This window comes from Mrakia frigida (genome assembly GCF_051309035.1).
Source record: "Mrakia frigida strain ATCC 22029 unplaced genomic scaffold BDY24scaffold_20, whole genome shotgun sequence".
Taxonomy (NCBI): Eukaryota; Fungi; Basidiomycota; class Tremellomycetes; order Cystofilobasidiales; family Mrakiaceae; genus Mrakia; species Mrakia frigida.
Genome location: NW_027481261.1, coordinates 20,798 through 41,182, shown reverse-complemented (window position 1 = coordinate 41,182; position 20,385 = coordinate 20,798). Strand labels below are relative to the sequence as shown.

Sequence of the window (20,385 nt, the reverse complement as noted above, 5' to 3'; positions counted from 1 at the left end):
AAGGCCCTTTAGCACACTCCGGGCCTTTCGATATCATGCTTTTGGTAGTTCACGACGAAGAGAAAGCCAGAACATCGGGCCTCCGAGTCGTCGAGGACGTCCGTCTCGCTCTTTTCCTTGTCCTCACCCCTCACATCCTTTCCACTCGAGCCAAAGAGAGAAGCTCATGAGATTCGTAAAGGAAGGCGCATAATCTGCCGGTGCAATGCGACTAGGCAGCGACCTCGATCCCAAACGTCCTCTCCAAGGCCCGTCTGCTCGTCTCGATGCTGTCCTTGATGTTTTCAGACTTTCGGAAGCCTGGCGAGTCAAAAGCAACGAGGGAGTCAGTTCGATTCTTCGTCAGATGCGAAAGTGTATCGAAACTCACCGTGCCCTTCTCCCTCTGTTCAAACGAAAGAACAAAACGGGGAAGTCAGCTCGAGGACTCGACGCGTCTTCTCCAACTGGAAGAACGAACCGTAGTAGACCGCTTCAACCTTCCCACCTGCGTCCTCAATCTTCTTGACCATAGTCTTCAGAGATGAGAAAGAAAATAACCGATGTGAGTGAGGGTAGGGAAGGGAGAGGAAGAGAGGACGAGTCGCCTCACCTGAGCCTGCCCAGGAGGAACGACCTTGTCGTCCAACCCTTGAAGGATCAGAAGATCGGCGGTGATCTTCTCAGCAAAGTGAACGGGAGACCGATCGTAGTAGTTTTGGGGTACCTCGGCGAGAGTGCCGCCGACTGTGAAGGAACGACGACGAGCGGAGAAGTCAGCTCGAGCGAAAGAGAGGAGAGACGAAGAGACGAGACGAACCGAGCTTGAAGAGGTACTGGGATTCGAACTTGTGGGTGTCACCACTGAAGAGGAAGGGAAAGAGTCAGATAAGTCCGTGAAGAACGAAGAACGAGGGTTCGTCGAAGAAAACTCACGCAAGGAGCTGAAACGAACGAAGGAGAGAGCATAGTGAGCAAGAGGTCGTTCAAGAGATCAGAAGCAAGGGGAGAGATGTGCTTACCTCGAGGTCTCCGATCCCATACGAGCAAAGCCCAGCAGCAAATACGTCGCTCTTCGTGAGAGCTCCGAGCACGGTGAATCCTCCTGCGACGCGACGAAGACCACAACGAAAACGAGACGGAGTTCAGCTCACGTCCCCCCCCTTTCCAACGTCCGAGTAGGAGAGAAACCGAAAAACAAATCACCAGCAGAGCCACCAGAGATCGCGACCCTCTTCCCATCAATCAAGCCCTTCGTGACGCAGTGCTTGACGGTCTCGATGGAATCCTGGACGTCGACGATCCCCCACTGACCAGCGAGTCGTTCCCGATACTCCTTTCCAAAACCAGAGGATCCACCGTAGTTGACGTCGAGAACAGCGTACTGAGAGGTGGAGGCGAACGGAGAAAAGAAAGAGAGAGAGGAGAGGTGGTCAGTCTAGGGAGCGAACGAAGAAGGGACGAGTGCGGGAGGGAAAAAAAGAGGGTGTAAGCTCACTCCACGAGAAGTCCAGTAGGCTGTTGTCCAAGACATTCCGGGAGCTGATCGACTCGTCTGTTGTTGAAGAAAGAGGGAAGGCGAAGAGTTCGAGAAAAGGAAGAGACGTCAGGTCTCTGTTCGTCGCAACGAGAAAGAGAAAGATGATGGAAGAACTCACAGGACCACCATGGCACCGAATGATCGCAGGAGGAAGCTCTCCATCCACTCCCCCAGAATAGTTCTCATTCTTTGGAGCGAAGTGCAGCACGTTTAGATTGACCATCTTCCCTCCCTCCCCAGTCGGGACGTCAAACTCCAACCCTTGGGCTGAGCTGAACATCCCCTTCGAAACTTCCTTCTCGTCCACCTCGCTCGACTTCTTGACCGCGGTGACCTCCCCTGAGGCAACGTCCAGGATGGAAAGGGCAGGAGGGGAGGAGTCGGTGGTTCCGACGAAGAGGAACGAGGTGTCCGAGATCCGTCTGAGTCCGTCGACGGTGACGAAGGGAGTGGAGGTTTGGGTAGAGTAGGACAGCGGAACGAGTTTCTTGGAGGGTAGATGAAGGAGGTGGAGTGTTGTGAGGGATTTGATGAGGGGAGTGAGAACGAGGAGCGTCGGGGTGAGAGCGGTGTAGCGGGAGAGGGAGAAGGTCCAGTCTAGACCGGCGAGCGAAGGATACGGAGGAGCTCGGGAGTCAGTCTTGAAGCGAACATGCTCGGGAGACATCGAGGAGCAAACAGTCAGAAACAGACTCACCAGGATCCGACAAATCGTACTTCAACTCGTCCATCATCAACTCCGGCTCTCCTCCTCCTCCGGCCTTCCACCTGTACAACAACGAGTACCCTGTCTTGTCCCAAAGGAAGAACAGATCTCCTCCGACCCAAGTAGGTTGCCCAACCGTCGTCTCCCCACTTCCAATCGCGTCCTTCCCTCCTGCCACCGTCCTCACTCCCGTCACCTTCGCGTCCCTCCCCCCCGCTTCCTCCAACCCATCCACCTTCCCAACGCACAACCTCGACGACTCCCAAGGCATGCTCGGGTGATCCCATTCGATCCAGCAGATCTTGTTGCTTTTGGAAGTTGGATCCCAGAAGCAGGAAGAGTAGAAATCGGTTGTCGATCGGAGGGAGGTGATGGATCCGGTGGAAGCGTTGATGAGAACGAGCGAGTTCTGGACGGTTGAAGGGAGGGAGGGTTCTTGGTGTTGTTCGAGGATGGAGAGGAGGTAAGGGTGGGTGGTGGAGAACAAGGGGTGAGGTTGAAAAGCGGCGAAACGGTGGGTGGTGGATTCTGAGCGAGAGGAAGGGAGGAGGAGCGTGTGAGCTTCGTCGTTTGACCTTTGTCGAGTTTGAGCTCGAACGCGAACCAGAGACTTCGTTAGGATGAAAATTTGAAGCTTACCAGGGGTAACAGCTACAGGCTCAGTACCATCTCGAGCGACTCTCCAGATTCTACCGTCCTTGAGGTTCGAGAAGAGGACGTCGTCGGTGTCGGGAACCACGACAAAGGCCCCTCCTCCGTACTCATGGACTCTAGAGCCTGTAAAGAAGTGCCCAAATAAGAGCAGCGTTAATCATCTACCTCCGACTACACTTTAGATCTCGAGAAAATTCGGCTTACGAGCGTTCCAATCCGCTCCAAAGACGTCCTTCCCTTTGCCATCTCCTCCTCCTTCGAGGGCAGTCCTCACGATCACCGACCTCCCACCTTCCGAAGGTCGAGTTTCACTGTGGTACTAATCGAGCAAGCATCAACCCCAGATGAAACGATTACAAGAGGATCCAAGTCAGCTTCAAACCTCTTCGAGCGGGAATGGATTGAGAGGGAAGGAAGGAGAGAAGCGAGCTCACCACAAACTTGTTGGACACTCTCGTCTCAGCAAACGAGATCGTGGCTCCAGTGATGAGATCGGTAGTGATTGGTGATTTCCAGGATCCATAGGGGGCTTTTGCGGAAGAAGTAGACATCTTGCGAAGAAGGAGGGAAAGGGAGTTGGGGGAGAAGGAGAGAGGACGAAGACCCATGTGGATTGGGAGATGAGAGGTCAGAGCTCGAGGAGGGCGAGAGGCCAAAGAAGCTCGCTTTTTTTTTTTTGCCTCCACTCTGGAAGAGAAAATAGAACAGAGATGATCGTAGATGTTGATTCTGTAGCCAGAGACCTGACTTTGTCAAATCTTCACAGGCGAAGAGCTACACACTTGATCTCGCCGCGTCGTCCCTTCGACTTCGAACCAAACAACTTTGGATTTTCATGTTTTTCACCCATTTCTTCTGTAAAAGTCTCAGCAGTTCTCGCTGCTCCATCCTTCTTTATAAGCTGACTTTTTTTCAGACCCACTGAAAATTTCCTTCCCGCTCTCTTCGTATCTTCTTGATCGCCCCTGACGCGTCGACTTCCCCCTCTCCTCCTTTCACCTTGAGCTCTCCTCCTCTCTTCTTTGCCTCTCTCCTCCAAACCTCCACCAACCCGAGGGGCTCTTTCTCCTCTTCTCTCTCTCCTTCTCTTCTCTTACAGCATGCCACCACCGCCACCACCACAGAACAACGGGGATGCCGAGTTTGTGAGTTTGAAGAGGGAAGGAAACGAGAAAGAAAGCAAAGCAAAGAGAGCTCATGTTGTTTCCTCCTTTCGCTTCTCCCTCTCTTCCCTCCCTCCTTCCTCCCTCGCTCATCCTACTACTACAACAGATCGCTAAGAAGTGAGTGTAACACCTTCTTGTACATATAATCTCCGCTTATTCGAGCTAACTCTCCACTTCTCTTTGTTCTTTGTTCCAGATGGGTCTGGGTTCCTGATGAAGTCGAAGGCTACGTCGGAGGATGGGTTACCAAGGAGCTGGAAGGAGAAGTTAGAACGGTTACAGTAGCAGAGAGTGGTCAGGTGAGTCTCTTTAGTGTCTGCGGATATATCTAGGGGAGGAGGGAGGATGGAGCGAGGAAGAAGGCGAAGGAGGGAAGGAGGAGAGGGGACGAGCTGAGCTGAGCTCAAAGAGAGAGAGGGACAGCTCGATCCATAGAGTGGGAAGAGTCTTAAGGTCCAAGGAATATTTTCATCGGGGGATAGACAAGCTAGAGATGGACTGCGCAGAAGAAGGGACTCTATAGTTGAGGAAGGGGGCTGGAGGGAAGCTCAACGACGGGAGGGAGGAAGGGAAGGAGGGAGGAACGACGTCGACGATAGCGCAACCTCCTCTCTCCCGACTTCGACTCGTTCCATCACTGCTACACCCACTAGACTTCCACAGAACTGACCTCGTTACCATCTCCTCTACTCGCTCCAGGTCGTCACTCTCCCTTTATCTGAACTCTCGGACATGAACCCTCCTCGGTTCGACAAGGCTTCAGACATCGCCGACCTCACCTACCTCAACGAAGCCAGCGTCGTTCACAACCTCAGACAGAGATACGCAACTGGTTTGATCTATGTGAGGAGACGTTCTTTTTACTTTACATATATCTCGGCTCAAGCTGACTTTCTCCTCTCTTCTTCCTCCTCCCAGACCTACTCCAGTAAGCTCAGCCCTTCGCTCGCTCCTCCCTTGTTGTTGAGCTCAAGACTCACGACCTTTCCCTCCCTCGTTCCTCCCAGGCATCTTCCTCGTCGCCGTCAACCCTTATCGATCTCTACCCATCTACTCCCAATCCACCATCGATCAGTATCGGAACCGTCGCAAAGAGGAGAACGCTCCTCACATCTTTGCCATCGCAGAACGCGCCTGGGTCAACATGCGAGAAGGCCGAGAATCACAGAGTGTTCTCATCACGTACGTACCCTTCCCCACTTTGATCTTTCTATTCTCTCCTTCCCTGACCACCTCCACCTCCTCTCGCAGGGGTGAATCTGGAGCAGGAAAGACCGAAAACACCAAGAAGGTCATTCAGTACCTCGCTGCCATCGCTACCGAAACCACCACCAACGTCCCAGGCTCGACTTCCTCTTCCTCTCTCGTCACAGCCACCGCTCCTCCCTTCCTCCAACGATCGACCTCAACACGCTCGGTTCTTCGCTCAGGATCGAACCGGAACCTCGTCGAAGGAGGGCCTTCAGGTCGAGGGATGCTCGAGAGGCAGATCCTCGAGGCAAACCCGATCCTGGAAGCCTTTGGAAACGCTCAGACGATGCGTAACAACAACTCGTCGAGATTCGTGAGTCCAGCTTGCTGCTTTGCCTGGTGAAAGGGGAGAAAGCTGACCTTCGCTGGCTTCGACAGGGCAAATTCGTTCGCATCTTCTTCTCGCCGTCGGGAGCCATCGCTGGAGCCAACATCAACTGGTACTTGCTCGAAAAATCGAGAGTCGCCTTCAGAAGTTCGGGAGAGAGGAGTTTCCACGTCTTTTACATGCTGCTAGCGGCTTGTCAGGCGAAGGGAGAGGGAGGGAGGAAACTGCGAGGTGAGCTCGACTTTCTTCCCTTCGAGTCTTGGGGAGTCGAAACTGACGCGTTTTTCCCTTCGTTATCGACTCACAGAGGATCTTCTTCTCGATGGATCAGCATCAGACTACGAATACCTCAACAAGTCGGCTCAGGCCATCGACGGAGTCAACGATCTCGAGGAGTGGAAGCTGTTAACGGTGAGCTGATCTTTCTCCCTCGTCGCGTCTTTCCTTGTTCCCAAAGCTCACGCTGATTCGTTGTCTCTCTTATCTAGGATGCCCTGGACGTCGTTGGCTTCTCCAAAGACCGAGAACAACTCGACCTCTTCCGTATCGTCGCCGCCATCCTCCACCTCGGAAACATCGAGATCTCGGGAGATCGATCCAACCAGGCTCAAATCCGGACCCCTTCCCAAGTCGAGAAAGCCTGTCACCTCCTCGGAATCCCACCAGCAGAGTTCACCAAGGCTGTCCTTCGACCCAAGGTCATGGCCGGGAGGGAGACGGTCGTTCAGGCCAGGACGAAACAGCAGGCGGTGGACGAGATTGCTAGTTTGGCCAAGACGGTGTACGCGAAGACGTTTGGAGCGATTGTGGAGATGGTGAATCGAGCGTTGGATAGACCGAAGGAGACGGGGACGTTCATTGGAGTGTTGGATATCGCTGGGTTTGAGATTTTCGAGGTGAGTTGCGACGCGTCCGTTCTCGATTTCGTTTGAACGATGAACTGATCGTTCTCTTTCTTCCTTCCTCGCCTTAGGCCAACTCCTTTGAACAGCTCTGCATCAACTACACCAACGAGAAGCTCCAGCAGGTCTGTCCTTTCCCTCATCCCCTCGATCCTCTCCTCGACGCGTCTCGGACAACTGACCTCTCGCCTCGTTTTCCTCCCTCCTTCAGTTCTTCAACCACCACATGTTCGTCCTCGAGCAACAGGAGTACGCCCGAGAGGAGATCGAGTGGGACTACGTCGACTTCGGACACGACCTCCAATCCACCATCGAACTCATCGAAGGATCCTCCGCCGCTCCCATCGGAATCCTCTCCTGCCTCGACGAGGAGTGCATCATGCCTCAGGCGTCCGACACCACCTTCCTCAGCAAACTCACCCGCATCTGGACTCCCTCCACCGATCCTCGAACTCCCCCCGCCGACGGATGCTCCAAGTTCGGAACTCTTCGCTTCACCCCTGGCTTCACCGTTCAGCACTACGCCGGGAAGGTCGAGTACCGAACGGACGGTTGGCTCGACAAGAACAAGGATCCTCTCAACTCGAACATCACCTCGGTCCTCGCTGCTTCGACCAACAAGTTCGTCGCGTCGTTGTTCGCCGAGTTCAGCGAGGAGGCGACCTCCCAGTCGGCGTACGGGAGGAGAGTCAAGACGGGAGCGTTCAGAACTGGATCTCAACGACATCAGGAGGAGCTCACCAAACTCATGCTCCAACTCGATTCGACCAACCCTCACTTCGTTCGATGCATCGTCCCCAATCGATTCAAGCAGCCAGGAAGGATTGACGTCCCTCTCGTCCTCGACCAACTCAGATGCAACGGAGTCCTCGAAGGGATCAGGATCGCTCGTCGAGGATACCCGAATCGACTCCCCTTCTCCGAGTTCCGTCAGAGATACGAGATCCTCACTCCCAACGCCTTCGGACGAGGATACGTCGACGGACGAGTCGCCTGCCAGGCCATGATCGACGCTCTTCAACTCGACAAGGAGGTCGTCAAGCTCGGAACGACCAAGGTCTTCTTCAAGGTCGGAGTCCTCGCAGACCTCCAGGAGAGACTCGACGCCCACCTCTTCGATCTCGTCTCTCGGTTCCAAGCAGCCGCTCGTCGGTTCACTGCTCGTCGTCAACTCCTCAAGATTCTCAACCGAGACGCCGCCGTTCGAACGATCCAGAGGAACGCTCGGATCTACAACGACCTCCGAGAATGGCCTTGGTGGCAACTCTTCACAACCGTTCAACCTCTCCTCGCCGCCACGAGGAACGACCTCGAACTCCAACGGAAGAACGCCGAGTTGCTGTTCGCAAAGGAACGAGCGGAACGAGACGAGAAGGAGAAGGCCTCGCTCGAGAACTTGCGTCTCCAACTCGAGTCGGACAAGAAGGACATCGAAGCCGACCTCGAAGCCGAACGCGCCATCCGTCTCAACGAAGCAGAAGTCCATGGTCGAACGGTCGTTCAATGTCAGTCGGAGATCCAGGACCTCAAAGCGGACATGGACGTGATCGCCGACCAACTCGAACGAGCGATGGAGGCCAAGAGCGCTGCTGAGGCTAGATCGTTGCAGTTGAGGAACGAGTTCGACGAGCTGGCGGGAGCGGTGGAGGAGTTGGAGGAGGATAGGAAGGTTCTGAGGGAGAGGGAAGCTGGGTTACTGGGGGATGTGAAAAGTCGGACGGAGGCGAGTCAGAGGTTGGAGGTGGAGAGGGATGAATTGAAGAGTTCGGCAGGGGAGTTGAAGAGGAAGCTTCAGGCTAGTGAGGAGGATTTGGGGAAGGCTAGGGTTAGGGTGGAAGCTTTGGAGAAGGAGTTGCTGGAGAAGAAGGAGAGTGATTCGCAGAAGAGGTGAGTTTTGCGGATCTCGACGCGTCTTTTTTTCTCCCTTGCCCTCTGTCCCCTTTGCTCTTCCTTTCCGTCCACGCACAAGCTGACCTAAGCTGCTCTCCTTCCTTCGTCAATTCTTACAGGACTCTCGAATCCACCAAGATTACCGCTCTCGAACAGGAAGCCTCCCTCGTCAAGGATCGTCTCGCCGAACTCATGCGAACCGTCTCGGAATCGGAAACCAGACTCCAGAAGAAGGACATCGACATATCCCGTCTCCACTCCGATCTCTCCTCCTCCTCTTCCGAACGGAAAGCCCTCGAACAAGCCAACGCTCAGCTCGACGTCAAACTCCAGAGTCACGTCAGGGATCTCGATCTTCAGAAGGACCTCGCTTCGAGGGAGACTCAAGCCCGAACCAACCTCGAGAGGGAAATCGACGATCTTCGAACGACGATGGGATCCCAGGAGATGAAGAGGTCCGAGGCTGAGAAGAGCAAGGAGCAGGAGATCGCCTCCCTCAGGACTGCCGTCGGTCGGTTGGAATCGGAACTCGCTCAGGCTTCTCGACAGGCGTCGGCGACGACGGAGAAGATCACGCTCGAGCTCGAAGGTGCTCGAAGGGAACATGGGTCGCTTGCTCGAGCGCATGAGGAGCTCGTGGCCAAATCGTCGAGTCTGGAGCAGAAGGTCGTCAAGCTGGAGGAAAGTCTTCGAAGCGTCGAGGAGGGAAGGAGAGCCGCTGAGGAGGAGCTTCAGTCGGTTAGGTCTCGTCTTATCGACGCAGATGCTGCTCTGACCGAGACTCGGAAAGCCAAGGAGGTGAGTTTCTTGAAACGAGAGAGGGAGGGAGACTGTGCGAGCCGTACTGATTGTTCCCCTCTCTTCTCCCTCTTCAGGCTCTCGAACGCCAACTCGCCAAGTCGCAGAAGAAGAACAATGACTACGAAGATGCCATCATCGCCATCGAACGAGAGAAGGGATCCTGGGCAGCTCAGATGTCGGAACTCCAACGTCGTCTCGAATCGGAGAACAAGCAACGTCTCAAACTCGAGGACGACCAACTCAAGCGGAACTCGGAACTCACCGGTCTCCAGGATCGTCTCGGTCGAACGGAACGAGAACTCCTCAAGGTTGGAACCGACTTCGATGCCATCGACGCCGAGGTTCGACTCCTTCGCTCCAGGGAGAACAAGACCATCGTCGAACACGTCCACGTCCTCGAAGCTGCCAAACGACTCACCGATCGTCAACTCGCCGAAGCCAGACTCGAACTCCAGTCCCTCACCGTCTACGTCAAGTCCCTCGAGAAGACCAAAGCTCGAGACGCCGAGGATCTCAGCCGACATGGAGAACGGGAACGAGCGGCTGCGAGGAACCAGGAGTCGGTCATCAAGGCTGCTGAGGAACGGGCGAGGTTGAAGCTGCTGAAGGAGTTGCAGTCGAGTAACGAGAACATGGCTACGGGGATTTCGTCGCAGGCTAGGTCGCTCCTCAACCACAGCAACAACAACATTCCTTTCACCAACGGACACCGCTCGAGCTCGAATCAGAACCAGAACCAGTCGTCGGACAAGGCTCAGGTCGAGTTGGCAGAGGCTAGGAGGCAGATCTCAGAGTTCAACTTCGAGAGGAAGAGGCTTCAGACGGAGGCGGCTCAGTTGAAGACGAAGCTCGAGGAGCAGCAGAAGGCTTCGGTGAAGAGTGAGTCTCCCTCTCGTCTCCTCGTCTTCCTTCGTCTCGGAGGATCATACTGACCCGTCTTCTCTCTTTATAAAGCAGCACGTCAACCTCTCTCGCCAACTGCATCTTCGTCCGATACGGTCCTTCGTTCGTGCTCCTTCTCTCCATCCTCATCCCGAGGTCGAACGCGTTGCTGATTCCCCCTCCCCTCTTTTCCCTTCCTTCTCCCTCCCCACAGAACTCCAACAGACCGTTCAAACTCTCAAATCCAAGTACGACGACTGCTTCAGCAAGTTTGAGGCTGCCGAAGCTGCTCGACTGCAGGCTGAGGAGCTCGTCCTCTCGAGAGAACAGGAGCTTCGAGATCTCAGGGTGAGTCTGCCTTTTTTAAGCCTTCTTGTTTGCCCCTCTCCGTCGATTGCTGTTTTTCTTCTCTCCCTTCTTCGCGTGAACTGACCTCGATACTTTTAAAACGCTTCACAGGACGAAGACAACGCTCGACAAGCTCGTCTCGAGGAGGAACTCGAGGAACAGCACTCGAAGATTCTCTCGGATCGAGGCTTTGATTTCGATATGAAGAAGGAACGGTGAGTTTCTTCTGAGAGCGAGATCTAGAGCTCGACGAACTGTTCACTGACTCGCGTCTTCTTTCGAGAATCCAGATACCACGGTGCTCTCGCTCTTGCTACTTGTTCGTCTCTCAGCCCTCTTCTTTGTCCCTCCGTCTCCTCTCTCCCCTGTTTTCTTTCATTTCCTTCATAATTGACGCGCTTCTCTTTCCTTTCCACTCTCCTCCAGCCGAGAACGCAGCTCACATCAAGAAGATCTCGGACCTTCGAAACGACAACCGGAACATCAAGGCTGAGAAGGAAGCTCTGCAGTTCAAGCTCGACGACGAAGTCTTCGCTGGATCGTCGTGGAAGAAGGAGAAGGATCGTTTCGAGATGGGTCTGGGTGAGCTCGCTTCAATGCCCTCCGTTTCCTCCCATCCCTCCTTCGACGCGTCGGGCTGATTCCCTCTCTTCGTCTTCACTGCAGTCGATCTCCGGGAGGGAAAGCAAGCTGCCGAGGCCTCTCTGGAACAAGCTCGAGCTGAAGCGGTCAAGCACATGTCTCAGCTTCGAGATCTGAGGAGTGAGATCGACGAGAGGGACGCAGCGGTCAGAGTCGCTGGAGAGAAGGCTGCTCTGGCTGTTGAGAAACAGAGGGTGAGTTTGCCGAGTCTTACTCCTTGATCCGAGTCGAGAAACTGACCTCTCTTTGTTCGATTTCTGTTCGTCAGATGGCCGAGGCTGCCATGGTCGAGTCTCAAACGGAGTCGTCCAAGCTCAGAGACGAGATCGCTGTCGTCGAGCGTCGGAATGTACGTTCAAAGCCTCTTCCTTCTCTCTCTTTTTTCTCTACTGACCTCTCCTTCTCCTCTTCTATTCATCAGGCTCAGATCGAGAAACAACTTCGAGACGCCAACATCCGAGTGATCGACTACGAAACCACCACTCCTCGAACTCCCACTTCCACTGCTCCTCGAGACCTTCCCAACCCCAACTCCAACATCACTCCCTCTCGAAACCGAACGTCCTTCCTCTTCAACACCCCAGGACATGCGTCGTCGCCAGGAGGTGCCGGCTCGTCGTTCGGAACTCCTCGAGGATCCGAAGTCGGAAGCGTTCGACGAGGAGCTGGATCTGGCTTTGGAACTCCGGAGGCGAGGTTGGTTGACTACGAGAGGAGATACGAAGGGATGAGAAGGAGTAAGGAGGATGGAGACAAGAAGCTGGAGGAGTTGAGGGAGTTCATCACGACTCAGGTAAGTTTGTCGGCTTTCCCTCTTCGTCGACGAGACGCATGCTGATCTCCCCGTTGGTTCGCCTTCCTTCTACAGCAACGGACCGAGAACGACCTCAACATCGCCAAGCGGAAAGCTGAACGAGAAGCGACCGACCAGAAGGCTCTCTGTCTTGGGTTCGTCGCTTTCCTTCCATCCTCTCGTCTTCCTCCTCTCGTTGCTGATCCGACTCGTTCACCTTCCCTTTTTCACAGCAAAGAACGTGAGATCGAACAGCTCAAGGAGCAGCTCTACCGTTCCGAATCTCGCTTCTTCCAAACCACCTCCTCCGACTCTCGCACACGCTCGTAGCTTTCCCTCTCTTCTCTTCTCTTCTCGCCTCGTCTCGCTCTTTTGCTACCTCTCTCTCCGTATACTGCTTGCGTCTACTTATTTGCTTCAAACCGATCCCCTCGTCTGTACTTCTAAATATCAGCGCTCTTACCATACCAGCTCCCTGCTTCTTCTCCCTCTTCGATACCCTTTCTTGCTTTTTCCTTTCTCCCTCGACGCGTCTCCTGCTCTTCTCTTTCTTTCCCTCCTGCTGCCCGTCTCGCTCTCGTCTTTCCGTTCGCTTCGCTTCTCTTCTTCTAGCTACATGGACTTATTATCACTCTTGCCTCCGTTCTTCTCGTTCACGGCTTGCCGGCGTCGCGTCGTGCGATCCACGACGGTGTTGTTTTTGGGTTGAGACTTCCAAGCTTAGCTTCTCCTCTCTCTTTGTTTCTTTGGTGCATTTACCGAGTCAACTCACCACATCAAAGCATTCTTCAGTTGAAGAATATCGAGGATAAAACAACGGGGACGCTTTGAACTGCCACCCTTCGCTCTCTCCCTACATAAAGCTCTTCCTTCAAGCTTTCTTCAACGCGAATCGGAAGAACGAACTATGGGCATGATGTAACGGTAATTAAAGAAGGGGACTCGATAGATAAAGGTATGGTCGTGAACGTGAAGGGGAATCTAAAGCAGAGAATGGGTGAGGAAAACGACGAGAGCGAAGAAACGAAACGAGGGCTACAGTACAGCAAGGAGAAGCGAGAAGAAGCAAGAGAGTATAGCGAAGCAAGCAAGAACAAAGCAAAAAAGCGAAGCAGCGAAGATCGCGATGAATGTTCGTGGGTGGGGGACACCGAAGAAGGAAGGGAGACGACAGCTGGGCCTATCAAAGGGAAACAAAGCTGAAACGCAAAGCAGAAACAAAGCGAAGGATGGACGAGAACAAAGCAAGAGTAGAGCTGTAGAAAAAAGAAAAGTCGTTAACTTTGTGTTCAGTGCGAAAAGAGGAGGCTGAGTAGACTATAGACTCACCAAGACGACCTAGAAAGAATGGAACGCGTCACCCGAAACGAGAGGTGCTCGCTCTTCAAAGGTGTTTTCCCGGCTGACCATCTTCCTCTTAGCGACGGCTCGAACAAAGTTGGTTGGCTCGGACTAAAAAGTCAAAAATTGAAGGGCGTGAGCTCGGCTGATCGAAGGGGGAAAGGGAAGAGACGACGTCGACGCGAGACTCACCGAAACAACGGCATCTTCGACCCACAGCCACCTGTCTGCTGCTCTCGATCGAACCTCCCTAGTCGCAGCAGCTGGAGACGAGACCGAAGGGACGGAAGTGTAGGTGGTGGTGGAGGCGACGGCGGTTGGCTCGGGAGCTCCGTAGGAAGACGAGTGCGAGAATGGGAGAGGGACGTGTCGACCTGAGAGGGGAGCCGCGAAGGTTGTTGAGATGCTGGCGAGGATGAGGACAGCAAAGAGAATGATGGAGGACGGAGATGCGAGCATATTGAGTTGAGGTTGGGCTTGGGCTTGGGGTTTGGGTTGGAAGAGAAGGAAAGGAGGTTGAGTTGAAAAGAAGGTGAGGGTTCCGTGTGGGAGTGGTAGAGTTGTATGGATTGAGAAGGAGAAAAGAGATGTAGCGAGAGAGAAGGGTGTGGTTGGAAGTTGACTGATGTAGGTGCTCTCTTAATCTTCAAAGATCGTGGCTTTGATCAAAGGGAAAGAAGGAGAGAAGAAAGGGAGTCCGAAACCAGGGGAAAGAAAGGCTGAAACACCGCGGTCGAGGACGCGAACAAGGGAGGTTTCCCTTTCTTGCTTTCTTTTCTCTTGAGTGCTCCCTTTCAGGCGGCCCCTTGAATTCTAGATGGTTCAAGATAAAGAGAGAATTCTCGGCCAAACAAAGGGAACGAGGTGATGACGATCATGTAATCGTCCGACTCGACTCGACTCGACTCAACCTCAAAACCAAGATCCATCGCCTAGATGACCCCTCTCGCTCCCTCCTACGACCTCCTAAGGTCGCATAGGCCGCAACCAAGCGTCGGCCGCTTCGAACTGTTCCGTGACGTGCTTCTGAATGTCGATGGCGTTGGGAGGCTTGCCGACCTGAGAGGACGAAAGTGAACGGATGGCGACGAGCAGCTGCGAAAGCGAAACAGAAGGAGAAGGACGAGTCAGGACTCGTTCTACTCGGCAATCAACAAAGAGAAGCAGAAAGACTCACAGCATCCCAGAACCTGAAACCTCGCTCGACCTCGAGCTTGGGGTTCTTGACTCCTACGAAGGTGTTCTCGACGAGCTCCAAAGCAGCCTCCTTCGCCTCCGTCGCATCCTCTCCCTCCTTGACGTGATCTCCGTGAATCATGATGACTCCATCGAGGTAAACCTTGGCGAGAATTCCGAAGGCGGTGGAGGTATCGGTCTGAGAAAAGGAAGAGGCAGGCGAAGGAAGGGTCAGCTTCTGTTTTGTCTCGTTCCAATTCGAGGAAGAGCCAAGGTGAAGTCGAAGGATAGTGTGTGAAACTTACCTGGAACGGCAGTGAAAGAGCAATATCGAGGAAGTCGTCCCTGATCCTGCGAGCGTCGTTCCGAAGGAGCATGTGCAGCGAAACGGCCTCGAGGAGATGGCGAAGGGATCGAGAGAGGGATTTGAGGAAGGAGTTGAAGACGAGAAGTTCACGAGAGAGAGGTCCCGACCATTGTTGAGACTGCATCGAAAGAAGGAAAAAGGGAAGAGAGGTCAGAACGGGAAGAGCGAAAGGACAAGACGTTCGAGTCGTCCAATGGAGAAGAGAAGTGAACGAACCTTGAAGTTGAGAGGAACAATACTCAGCACACGCATGATCAGGAGCATCGATGCCTTCTCCGACTCTGATTGATAGGAAGACGGAGAGGAGGGGTGATCAGCTTCGTTAAGGAGGAAGACAAAGGAGAGAGGACGACGCGACTCACCTGTTCCGAAACTGGGTCCTCCACTCCATGCCCGCCCACTCCAAAGATCTCCGTGCAGCACACCCGCTCGTGTCAGCTCGAGAGCGAGGAACAAAGGCTCCTGGAACTTGTCGTTCACTCGAGCAGCCTTGACTCCAGCCTGAAGAGCTTGGGCGAGGGAGGCGTGGGTGTGGTTGGGTTTGAGGAAGCTGAGGGAGAGAAGCAGAACGCGGAAGGATGAAGTTAGCTCGAGTCGACGAGGGAAGCCAGAGAAGGAGAGACAAACCCTCGAAGATCCAAGAACCGCCAGATGACGTTCGCAACGATTTCATCCTTCTTCTCGAGCGGACGAAGGTCGGTTCCGACCGGAGGATCTGGCTTTCGAGTTCGACAGGCGTACTTCTCCTCCGAGGTTGCTGTGAGGCAGAGAGCGAAATCGATGGTTGAAGACTGTATCGGTCGGGAAGAGGACGGGTCAGCGTTCGAGACAAGGGGACGAGAAGGAAAGAGGAAAGGAACGAACGTTCTGCCGCCTGAGCTCATCCTCGACGACGATGCACGGGACGTGCCAGGTCAAGCATCGATCGATCAACGACGAAGTTTGAGTTCCGGAGTGAGGGACGTGGTGACCGCTGAAAGGAGGTTGACGAGGGTTGTTTACTGGAGGAGCGTCGAAGTAGTAGAAGGCGGCCTGAGAAGGGAAGGAAGGAGACGAGGTCAGCTCGAGCTCGAACGAGGCTGAGGAAAGGAGAAAGAAACTCACGACGTTCGTCTTCGGCCAGTACTTGTTCAACGACGACGATATCAATCCCAACGCAGTACATCTCGGTGCGGTCGAACCCTCGGTGATGACCTCCTTGATGAATCTCCTGTACTCCGTCGACTCTCCGTTATCCAGCGGCGGCTGCTCGATGATCATCCCGCTGCTGAGCCATCCGACGAGTTGAGGACTGATGAGACCTCGACAGATGTGGAAGTAGACCTCGTCTGGTAGTCGATGGGAGAAGATGTCGTGAAGATCGGAGGGAACGTCGGCTGCTGTTTGAATGGGTTGAGGTTGAGCTCCCGATCCTGACGACGACGACGTGAGAGCCAGCGGCAACGGCGTGCATCTCCCTTCCTCCGCTGTAAGGACGAGCGAGAACTTGATCGCACACCTGGTCCTCATGAAGAGGTCCGAGTAGTACATCTCCTTCGACGGTCCGTCTCCAGGGAAGGCGTTGATGGCTCCGATTCCGGTTTTGTAGCCCTTGACGGTTTCGACGACGGCTTTCCAACCTCCTTGAGCGAGTGGGTGGAAGGTAGGTGTGAAGTCGGATCCTGCTAGGAGACCGACGTCGAGGAACTGGTCTTCGGTGAGACCGAGGTCTTTGAGGATGGAGGGTTTCGTGACGAAGGACATGGTGGAGTTGGGAAGATCGATGGCGAGGATGAGCTTGTCGAGTTGGTTGGTGTAGAGGAGGGCTTCCGAGGAGGCGTAGACGGAGTGAATATATCCTTTGGGGTGTTTTTGGAGGTAGATGAGCTGGTAGGAGAAGTGGGAAGATACAGAAAGAAGGCAAAGAGGGGAGGAAGGAGAGGTCAGATTGAGCTCGTTCCCTTCTCCTCCCTTCCTCGCCCTCTCCTTCGATTCAAACGCGAGAGAAAAACGAAAGCTGAACTGACCTGAGCTGAAGTGAGGTACGGAGCGACGATGAACTCTACGCTTCGATGCCTAAAGATCCTCAACACCAGCCTGAAGAGATCCCTCTGCTCTGTCCAAGTCGTCCCTTCTAGAATCCTAACCGCCTCGTCGACCCTTCCGTGCTCGTAGTTCTCCCAAGCCTCCCTCTTCATGGCTGACTCTCTAGGAGTATCGACTCCTCCCTTTCCCGGTGGACGTTTGGCGAGAGGGAGACCGGGGCAGACAAAGACGGGCTTGATATGGAGTTTCTCGAGCGAACGGAGGTCGCCTTCGACGAGGGAGGTGAGCATGAGAGGGAGGCCTGGAGAACGGTGATTAGGAGAGAGTCAGTCTCAGGGACGGCAGATAAGAGTCGGAAGCAGATAACGAATAAAAGACGTACCTCCAGTAGTCGCTGTGAGAGGCTCTCGAGTGAGAGGGGAGGAGAGAAGGTGACGAAGGTACTGAGGAAGGTCGATTCCAAGTCGAGTATCCGAGAGAGCAGCTAGAGGACAGGTTTGAATGAGTCCTCGCTCAGTGAGATAGGCTGGAGGTGTATAGGAGGGAGGAGAGGAGGGAGAAGTTGAGGGGAAAGAGGGAGATGGAAGAGGCAAAAGGAGGAGGTGAAGGGAAAGCAAGATGGGAGGGAGGAGAAGGAAACGAGTCAGCTCTCCGTTCTTTCAAGCTGCTATGGAAGCGAGAGAAGACCTGCTCTGCTCACCCTCAAAGTTTCGAATCATAGCTGAGCGGTCTGCTAGAGAGAGAGAGAACAGAAAGGGAGGGGAAGGGAGAGAGGGTGGATGAGAGAAGGGAGAAGAGGGCGAGATGCGAGGCGACCTCGACTCCCCCTCTCTGCGATCACACGCTGTTTTGTCTCCGAGAAGGGTCAAATATATACCAGGCAGATGAAGCTGACGAGCAGCTAGTGAAAGCTCATCCAGCCTTAGGAAAGTGAATTATTTTTCCCGCTTCGCAGGGGGTCGAAAAAATGCAAGGGATCCAGAGAGGACGCGCTCTCCCGGATCGTCGTTCGCCTTCAACAACTCCTTGTTGCTCGCTCGAGGCAACTGCCGTGCTGGGCACTCGAATCGAAAGTTGAGTTAGATGAGTGAGTGAACTGAATCAACGATCGTCACCGATGAAGTTGGAAGGACGAAGGAAAGGGAAGGGAGGGGAGGGAGAAAAGAACGCGTCGCAGCGTTCTTCACCAAGAAGTCTCGTCTTCGGGAAAGGAGATGCACTCAAGAGCTGTTCGGAGGGTGCAAATCTTCCGTAAACGCCTGTTAGAATATTTTCTGCCTTTCTTTGTCGAAGAATGAGCCACCGAAGAAAGGCCGGCCCTCGATCCGACTTTTGAGCCTTTCCTCTCCCTCCTCCTTTGCCTTCTCACGACCATCTTGATATCGAAACTATGACTTCCCAATCCACCAAGGAAGAGACCACTATCCCATCCACCGTTCAAGTGAGTTTTCAGCCCTTCTTTCCCTCTCTTGGATCGCAGAACGGACGAAACATCTCGAGCTCACGATTTCTCTCCTTCCCTCCGTCCTCCCTCGTTCCCATCTCTGCCTCTTCTCCTTCGCTCTACGCTCTGCTCTTGACAGCTCGCTCTCCCTTCCACCTACGCTGTCCTCCCTCCGTTCAACCGAGAAATCAAAGGAGACAAGTCCCACTTCCATTCGACTTCGCATCTCGCCTCCGCTTCCTCCCTTCCTCCTCCTCCGCCTCCTCTCGATCCTACAAAGCCCTTCCTCGTCCATCACCCTCACTTCCTCACCCTCCTCGGACCCAAACCGACGTTCTCGCTTCTTGCGGAGGATCGAACTGGGAAGGCGTTCGCTCATGAAGCGCCGGTCTACTGGAAGGACACGAACGAGGTCATCTTCTCTTCTTCACCTTACGGGAAGGGCTACGAGGGTGAGTCTTACGGTCTCTGTGTTGGAGTTTAAAGGTAGAGCTGAGTAGGAGGAGTGCGCATGATGCTCGAGTGGAAGAGAGGTCTTCGTAGACTTGAAACGGTCGGAGAGGAAGGCGAAGGGCCCGACTTGACTCGAGGTTAACGTCCCTCTCCTCCCTCCCTTCTTTATCCTTTCCCTCCGAGAACCGTATCGCTGATCACCTCTTCTCCCCGATTCTTCCACTATTCAGTCGTCGAAGTAATCTCTCGAGTCAACGTCGAAACCGGTCAAGTCAACGGTATTCCAGGCTCCGAGCAGATCATCACCCCGAACGGAGCGATTCGATTTGGAGACAAGATCCTGTTCTGTTCTCAAGGAGTCGGGGAAGATCAGCCTGGAGGACTAGCTACCCTCGACGTCGCTACCGGGGAGGTCAAGTACCTCCTCAACAACTTCTACGGCAGAAGGTTCAACTCTCCCAACGACGTCGCCATCCTTCCTCCTCCGAGCTGGGTCGACTCTTCGCTCACGACCGCTTCGACAGAGTCCCATGCCACGCTGGGAACCACCATCTTCTTCACAGATCCGACGTACGCCTACCAGCAACACTTCAAGCCTGCTGTGAGTCCTATCTCTCTCACGATCTTTGTTCCTCGGGCTGACTCCACACTCGTCCCTCTTTCTTCAAGCCCGAACTCCCCAACCAGGTTTGGGCCTTCAACGCTGCGACGGGAGACGTTCGAGCCGTTGCCGATGGGTTCGATATGCCTAATGGGATCTGCTTCAACCTCGAGGGAACGATTTGCTACATCACGGACACGGGGATGGTCTCCGAAACGGCTGAGTTCAAGAGGTTCGTCCGGACGCGTCTCTCTCGTTCCTTTGCTTCCCTCTTTTATTCTTTCTTTGTACTGACCAGGTTTCTGACCCTCGTTCGCTCTACAGGCATCGACCAGGAACTATGTTAGTCATCCTCCCTTGCTCCTCTTTGAGCTTCGTCGTTCTTCCTCCACACCCTCGTCTCGTCTCGCCTCTCTCCTTCTCGAATCCCACCCCCTTTTGTTGTCCCTTCCCCTTCCCTCTCACTGACCCCCCTGTCCTCTTTCTCTCTTCCCATCTCATTTCCTCCCACACAGCTACGCCTACGACGTCCTCCAACCCTCCAAAGGAGCCGACCTCACCCTCGAAGGACCGACCCTCGTCAACCGACGCGTCTTCTGCTACACCGACGGTGGGATCCCAGACGGCGTGAAATGCGATACAGAGGGGAACGTTTACACTGGTGTAAGTCGCATCTCTCTCCTCTTCCTACAACCCTTTCGTTCTTTCTCTTTCTCTCTCTCTCTCGCGTCTCTCGAAACCCAACTTCTCCTCTTCCTTCCTCCTCTCTTTCCTCCCAACTCTCCTCTCCTGCCACTTCTTCACACCGAAACAGTGCCTCGACGGTCTCCACATCTACCACAAATCCGGAACCCTCGTCGGACGAATCGTCCTGTTCCCCGACCCAGCCTCAGCCTTCCCAACTCTCTCGAGGCACTGTGCGAACTTCTGCTTGGTTCCAGGCGGGATCGTGATGATGGCGGAGGATAGGATCTACAAGGTTACTTTGGCGAGTGCGGTGAAGGGGGCGTTGCTCTGAGGGAAGAGGAGGGAGAGGGAGGAGAGGGGGGGAGGGTTTGGGGCTTGGGGACGATTTTTTGCCTGTGTATCTCGTTGG

General features: G+C 54.3%; 5 protein-coding genes across 5 annotated transcripts; 2 read left to right on the top strand and 3 right to left on the bottom strand.

The window, feature by feature from the left end:
* Window positions 1–211: 211 nt before the first annotated feature.
* On the bottom strand, window positions 212–3,430 carry BDY24DRAFT_416112 (alpha/beta hydrolase family protein; the record flags this gene model as incomplete). Its single annotated transcript, XM_076643547.1, has 14 exons — window positions 212–300; window positions 371–385; window positions 461–515; window positions 593–726; window positions 800–843; window positions 916–923; window positions 1,002–1,084; window positions 1,186–1,363; window positions 1,478–1,534; window positions 1,638–2,116; window positions 2,217–2,753; window positions 2,865–3,002; window positions 3,084–3,198; window positions 3,314–3,430. 14 exons carry the CDS (start codon window positions 3,428–3,430, stop codon window positions 212–214), a joined length of 2,049 nt encoding a protein of 682 aa, XP_076495477.1.
* A 493-nt stretch (window positions 3,431–3,923) lies between these two features.
* On the top strand, window positions 3,924–12,527 carry MYO1 (myosin 1). The gene is made up of 24 exons (XM_076640920.1): window positions 3,924–4,024; window positions 4,152–4,162; window positions 4,242–4,344; window positions 4,745–4,888; window positions 4,964–4,973; window positions 5,053–5,227; window positions 5,297–5,609; window positions 5,675–5,855; window positions 5,932–6,035; window positions 6,113–6,520; window positions 6,598–6,651; window positions 6,738–8,413; window positions 8,536–9,214; window positions 9,292–10,096; window positions 10,175–10,222; window positions 10,314–10,447; window positions 10,559–10,662; window positions 10,738–10,766; window positions 10,874–11,029; window positions 11,114–11,283; window positions 11,358–11,438; window positions 11,511–11,882; window positions 11,958–12,037; window positions 12,116–12,527. The coding sequence occupies exons 1-24, from the start codon at window positions 3,980–3,982 to the stop codon at window positions 12,210–12,212; spliced, it is 5,979 nt and encodes a 1,992-aa protein (XP_076495476.1). The 5' UTR covers window positions 3,924–3,979; the 3' UTR covers window positions 12,213–12,527.
* Window positions 12,528–12,787: 260 nt separating this feature from the next.
* BDY24DRAFT_370822 (uncharacterized protein) lies at window positions 12,788–13,682 on the bottom strand (the record flags this gene model as incomplete). Its single annotated transcript, XM_076638129.1, has 4 exons — window positions 12,788–13,138; window positions 13,212–13,220; window positions 13,290–13,334; window positions 13,416–13,682. The coding sequence occupies 4 exons, from the start codon at window positions 13,680–13,682 to the stop codon at window positions 12,788–12,790; spliced, it is 672 nt and encodes a 223-aa protein (XP_076495475.1).
* A 507-nt stretch (window positions 13,683–14,189) lies between these two features.
* MKT1 (Mkt1p) lies at window positions 14,190–17,510 on the bottom strand (the record flags this gene model as incomplete). The annotated part of the gene is made up of 10 exons (XM_076642746.1): window positions 14,190–14,318; window positions 14,401–14,598; window positions 14,705–14,884; window positions 15,103–15,316; window positions 15,394–15,557; window positions 15,631–15,845; window positions 15,867–16,632; window positions 16,773–17,092; window positions 17,174–17,317; window positions 17,492–17,510. 10 exons carry the CDS (start codon window positions 17,508–17,510, stop codon window positions 14,190–14,192), a joined length of 2,349 nt encoding a protein of 782 aa, XP_076495474.1.
* Window positions 17,511–18,153: 643 nt separating this feature from the next.
* Window positions 18,154–20,310, top strand: BDY24DRAFT_392502 (SMP-30/gluconolactonase/LRE family protein; the record flags this gene model as incomplete). Its single annotated transcript, XM_076640919.1, has 7 exons — window positions 18,154–18,232; window positions 18,375–18,687; window positions 18,919–19,289; window positions 19,358–19,521; window positions 19,614–19,631; window positions 19,805–19,952; window positions 20,104–20,310. The coding sequence occupies exons 1-7, from the start codon at window positions 18,182–18,184 to the stop codon at window positions 20,305–20,307; spliced, it is 1,269 nt and encodes a 422-aa protein (XP_076495473.1). The 5' UTR covers window positions 18,154–18,181.
* Between the last annotated feature and the right edge of the window lie 75 nt (window positions 20,311–20,385).

Coding starts and splice junctions, on each gene's coding strand:
- MYO1 (XM_076640920.1), top strand. CDS start 3,980: ATGCCACCACCGCCACCACCACAGAACAACGGGGATGCCGAGTTT. Junction 6,521..6,597: donor CTGGGTTTGAGATTTTCGAG/GTGAGTTGCGAC, acceptor TCCTCGCCTTAG/GCCAACTCCTTTGAACAGCT. Junction 11,439..11,510: donor CTGTCGTCGAGCGTCGGAAT/GTACGTTCAAAG, acceptor TCTATTCATCAG/GCTCAGATCGAGAAACAACT.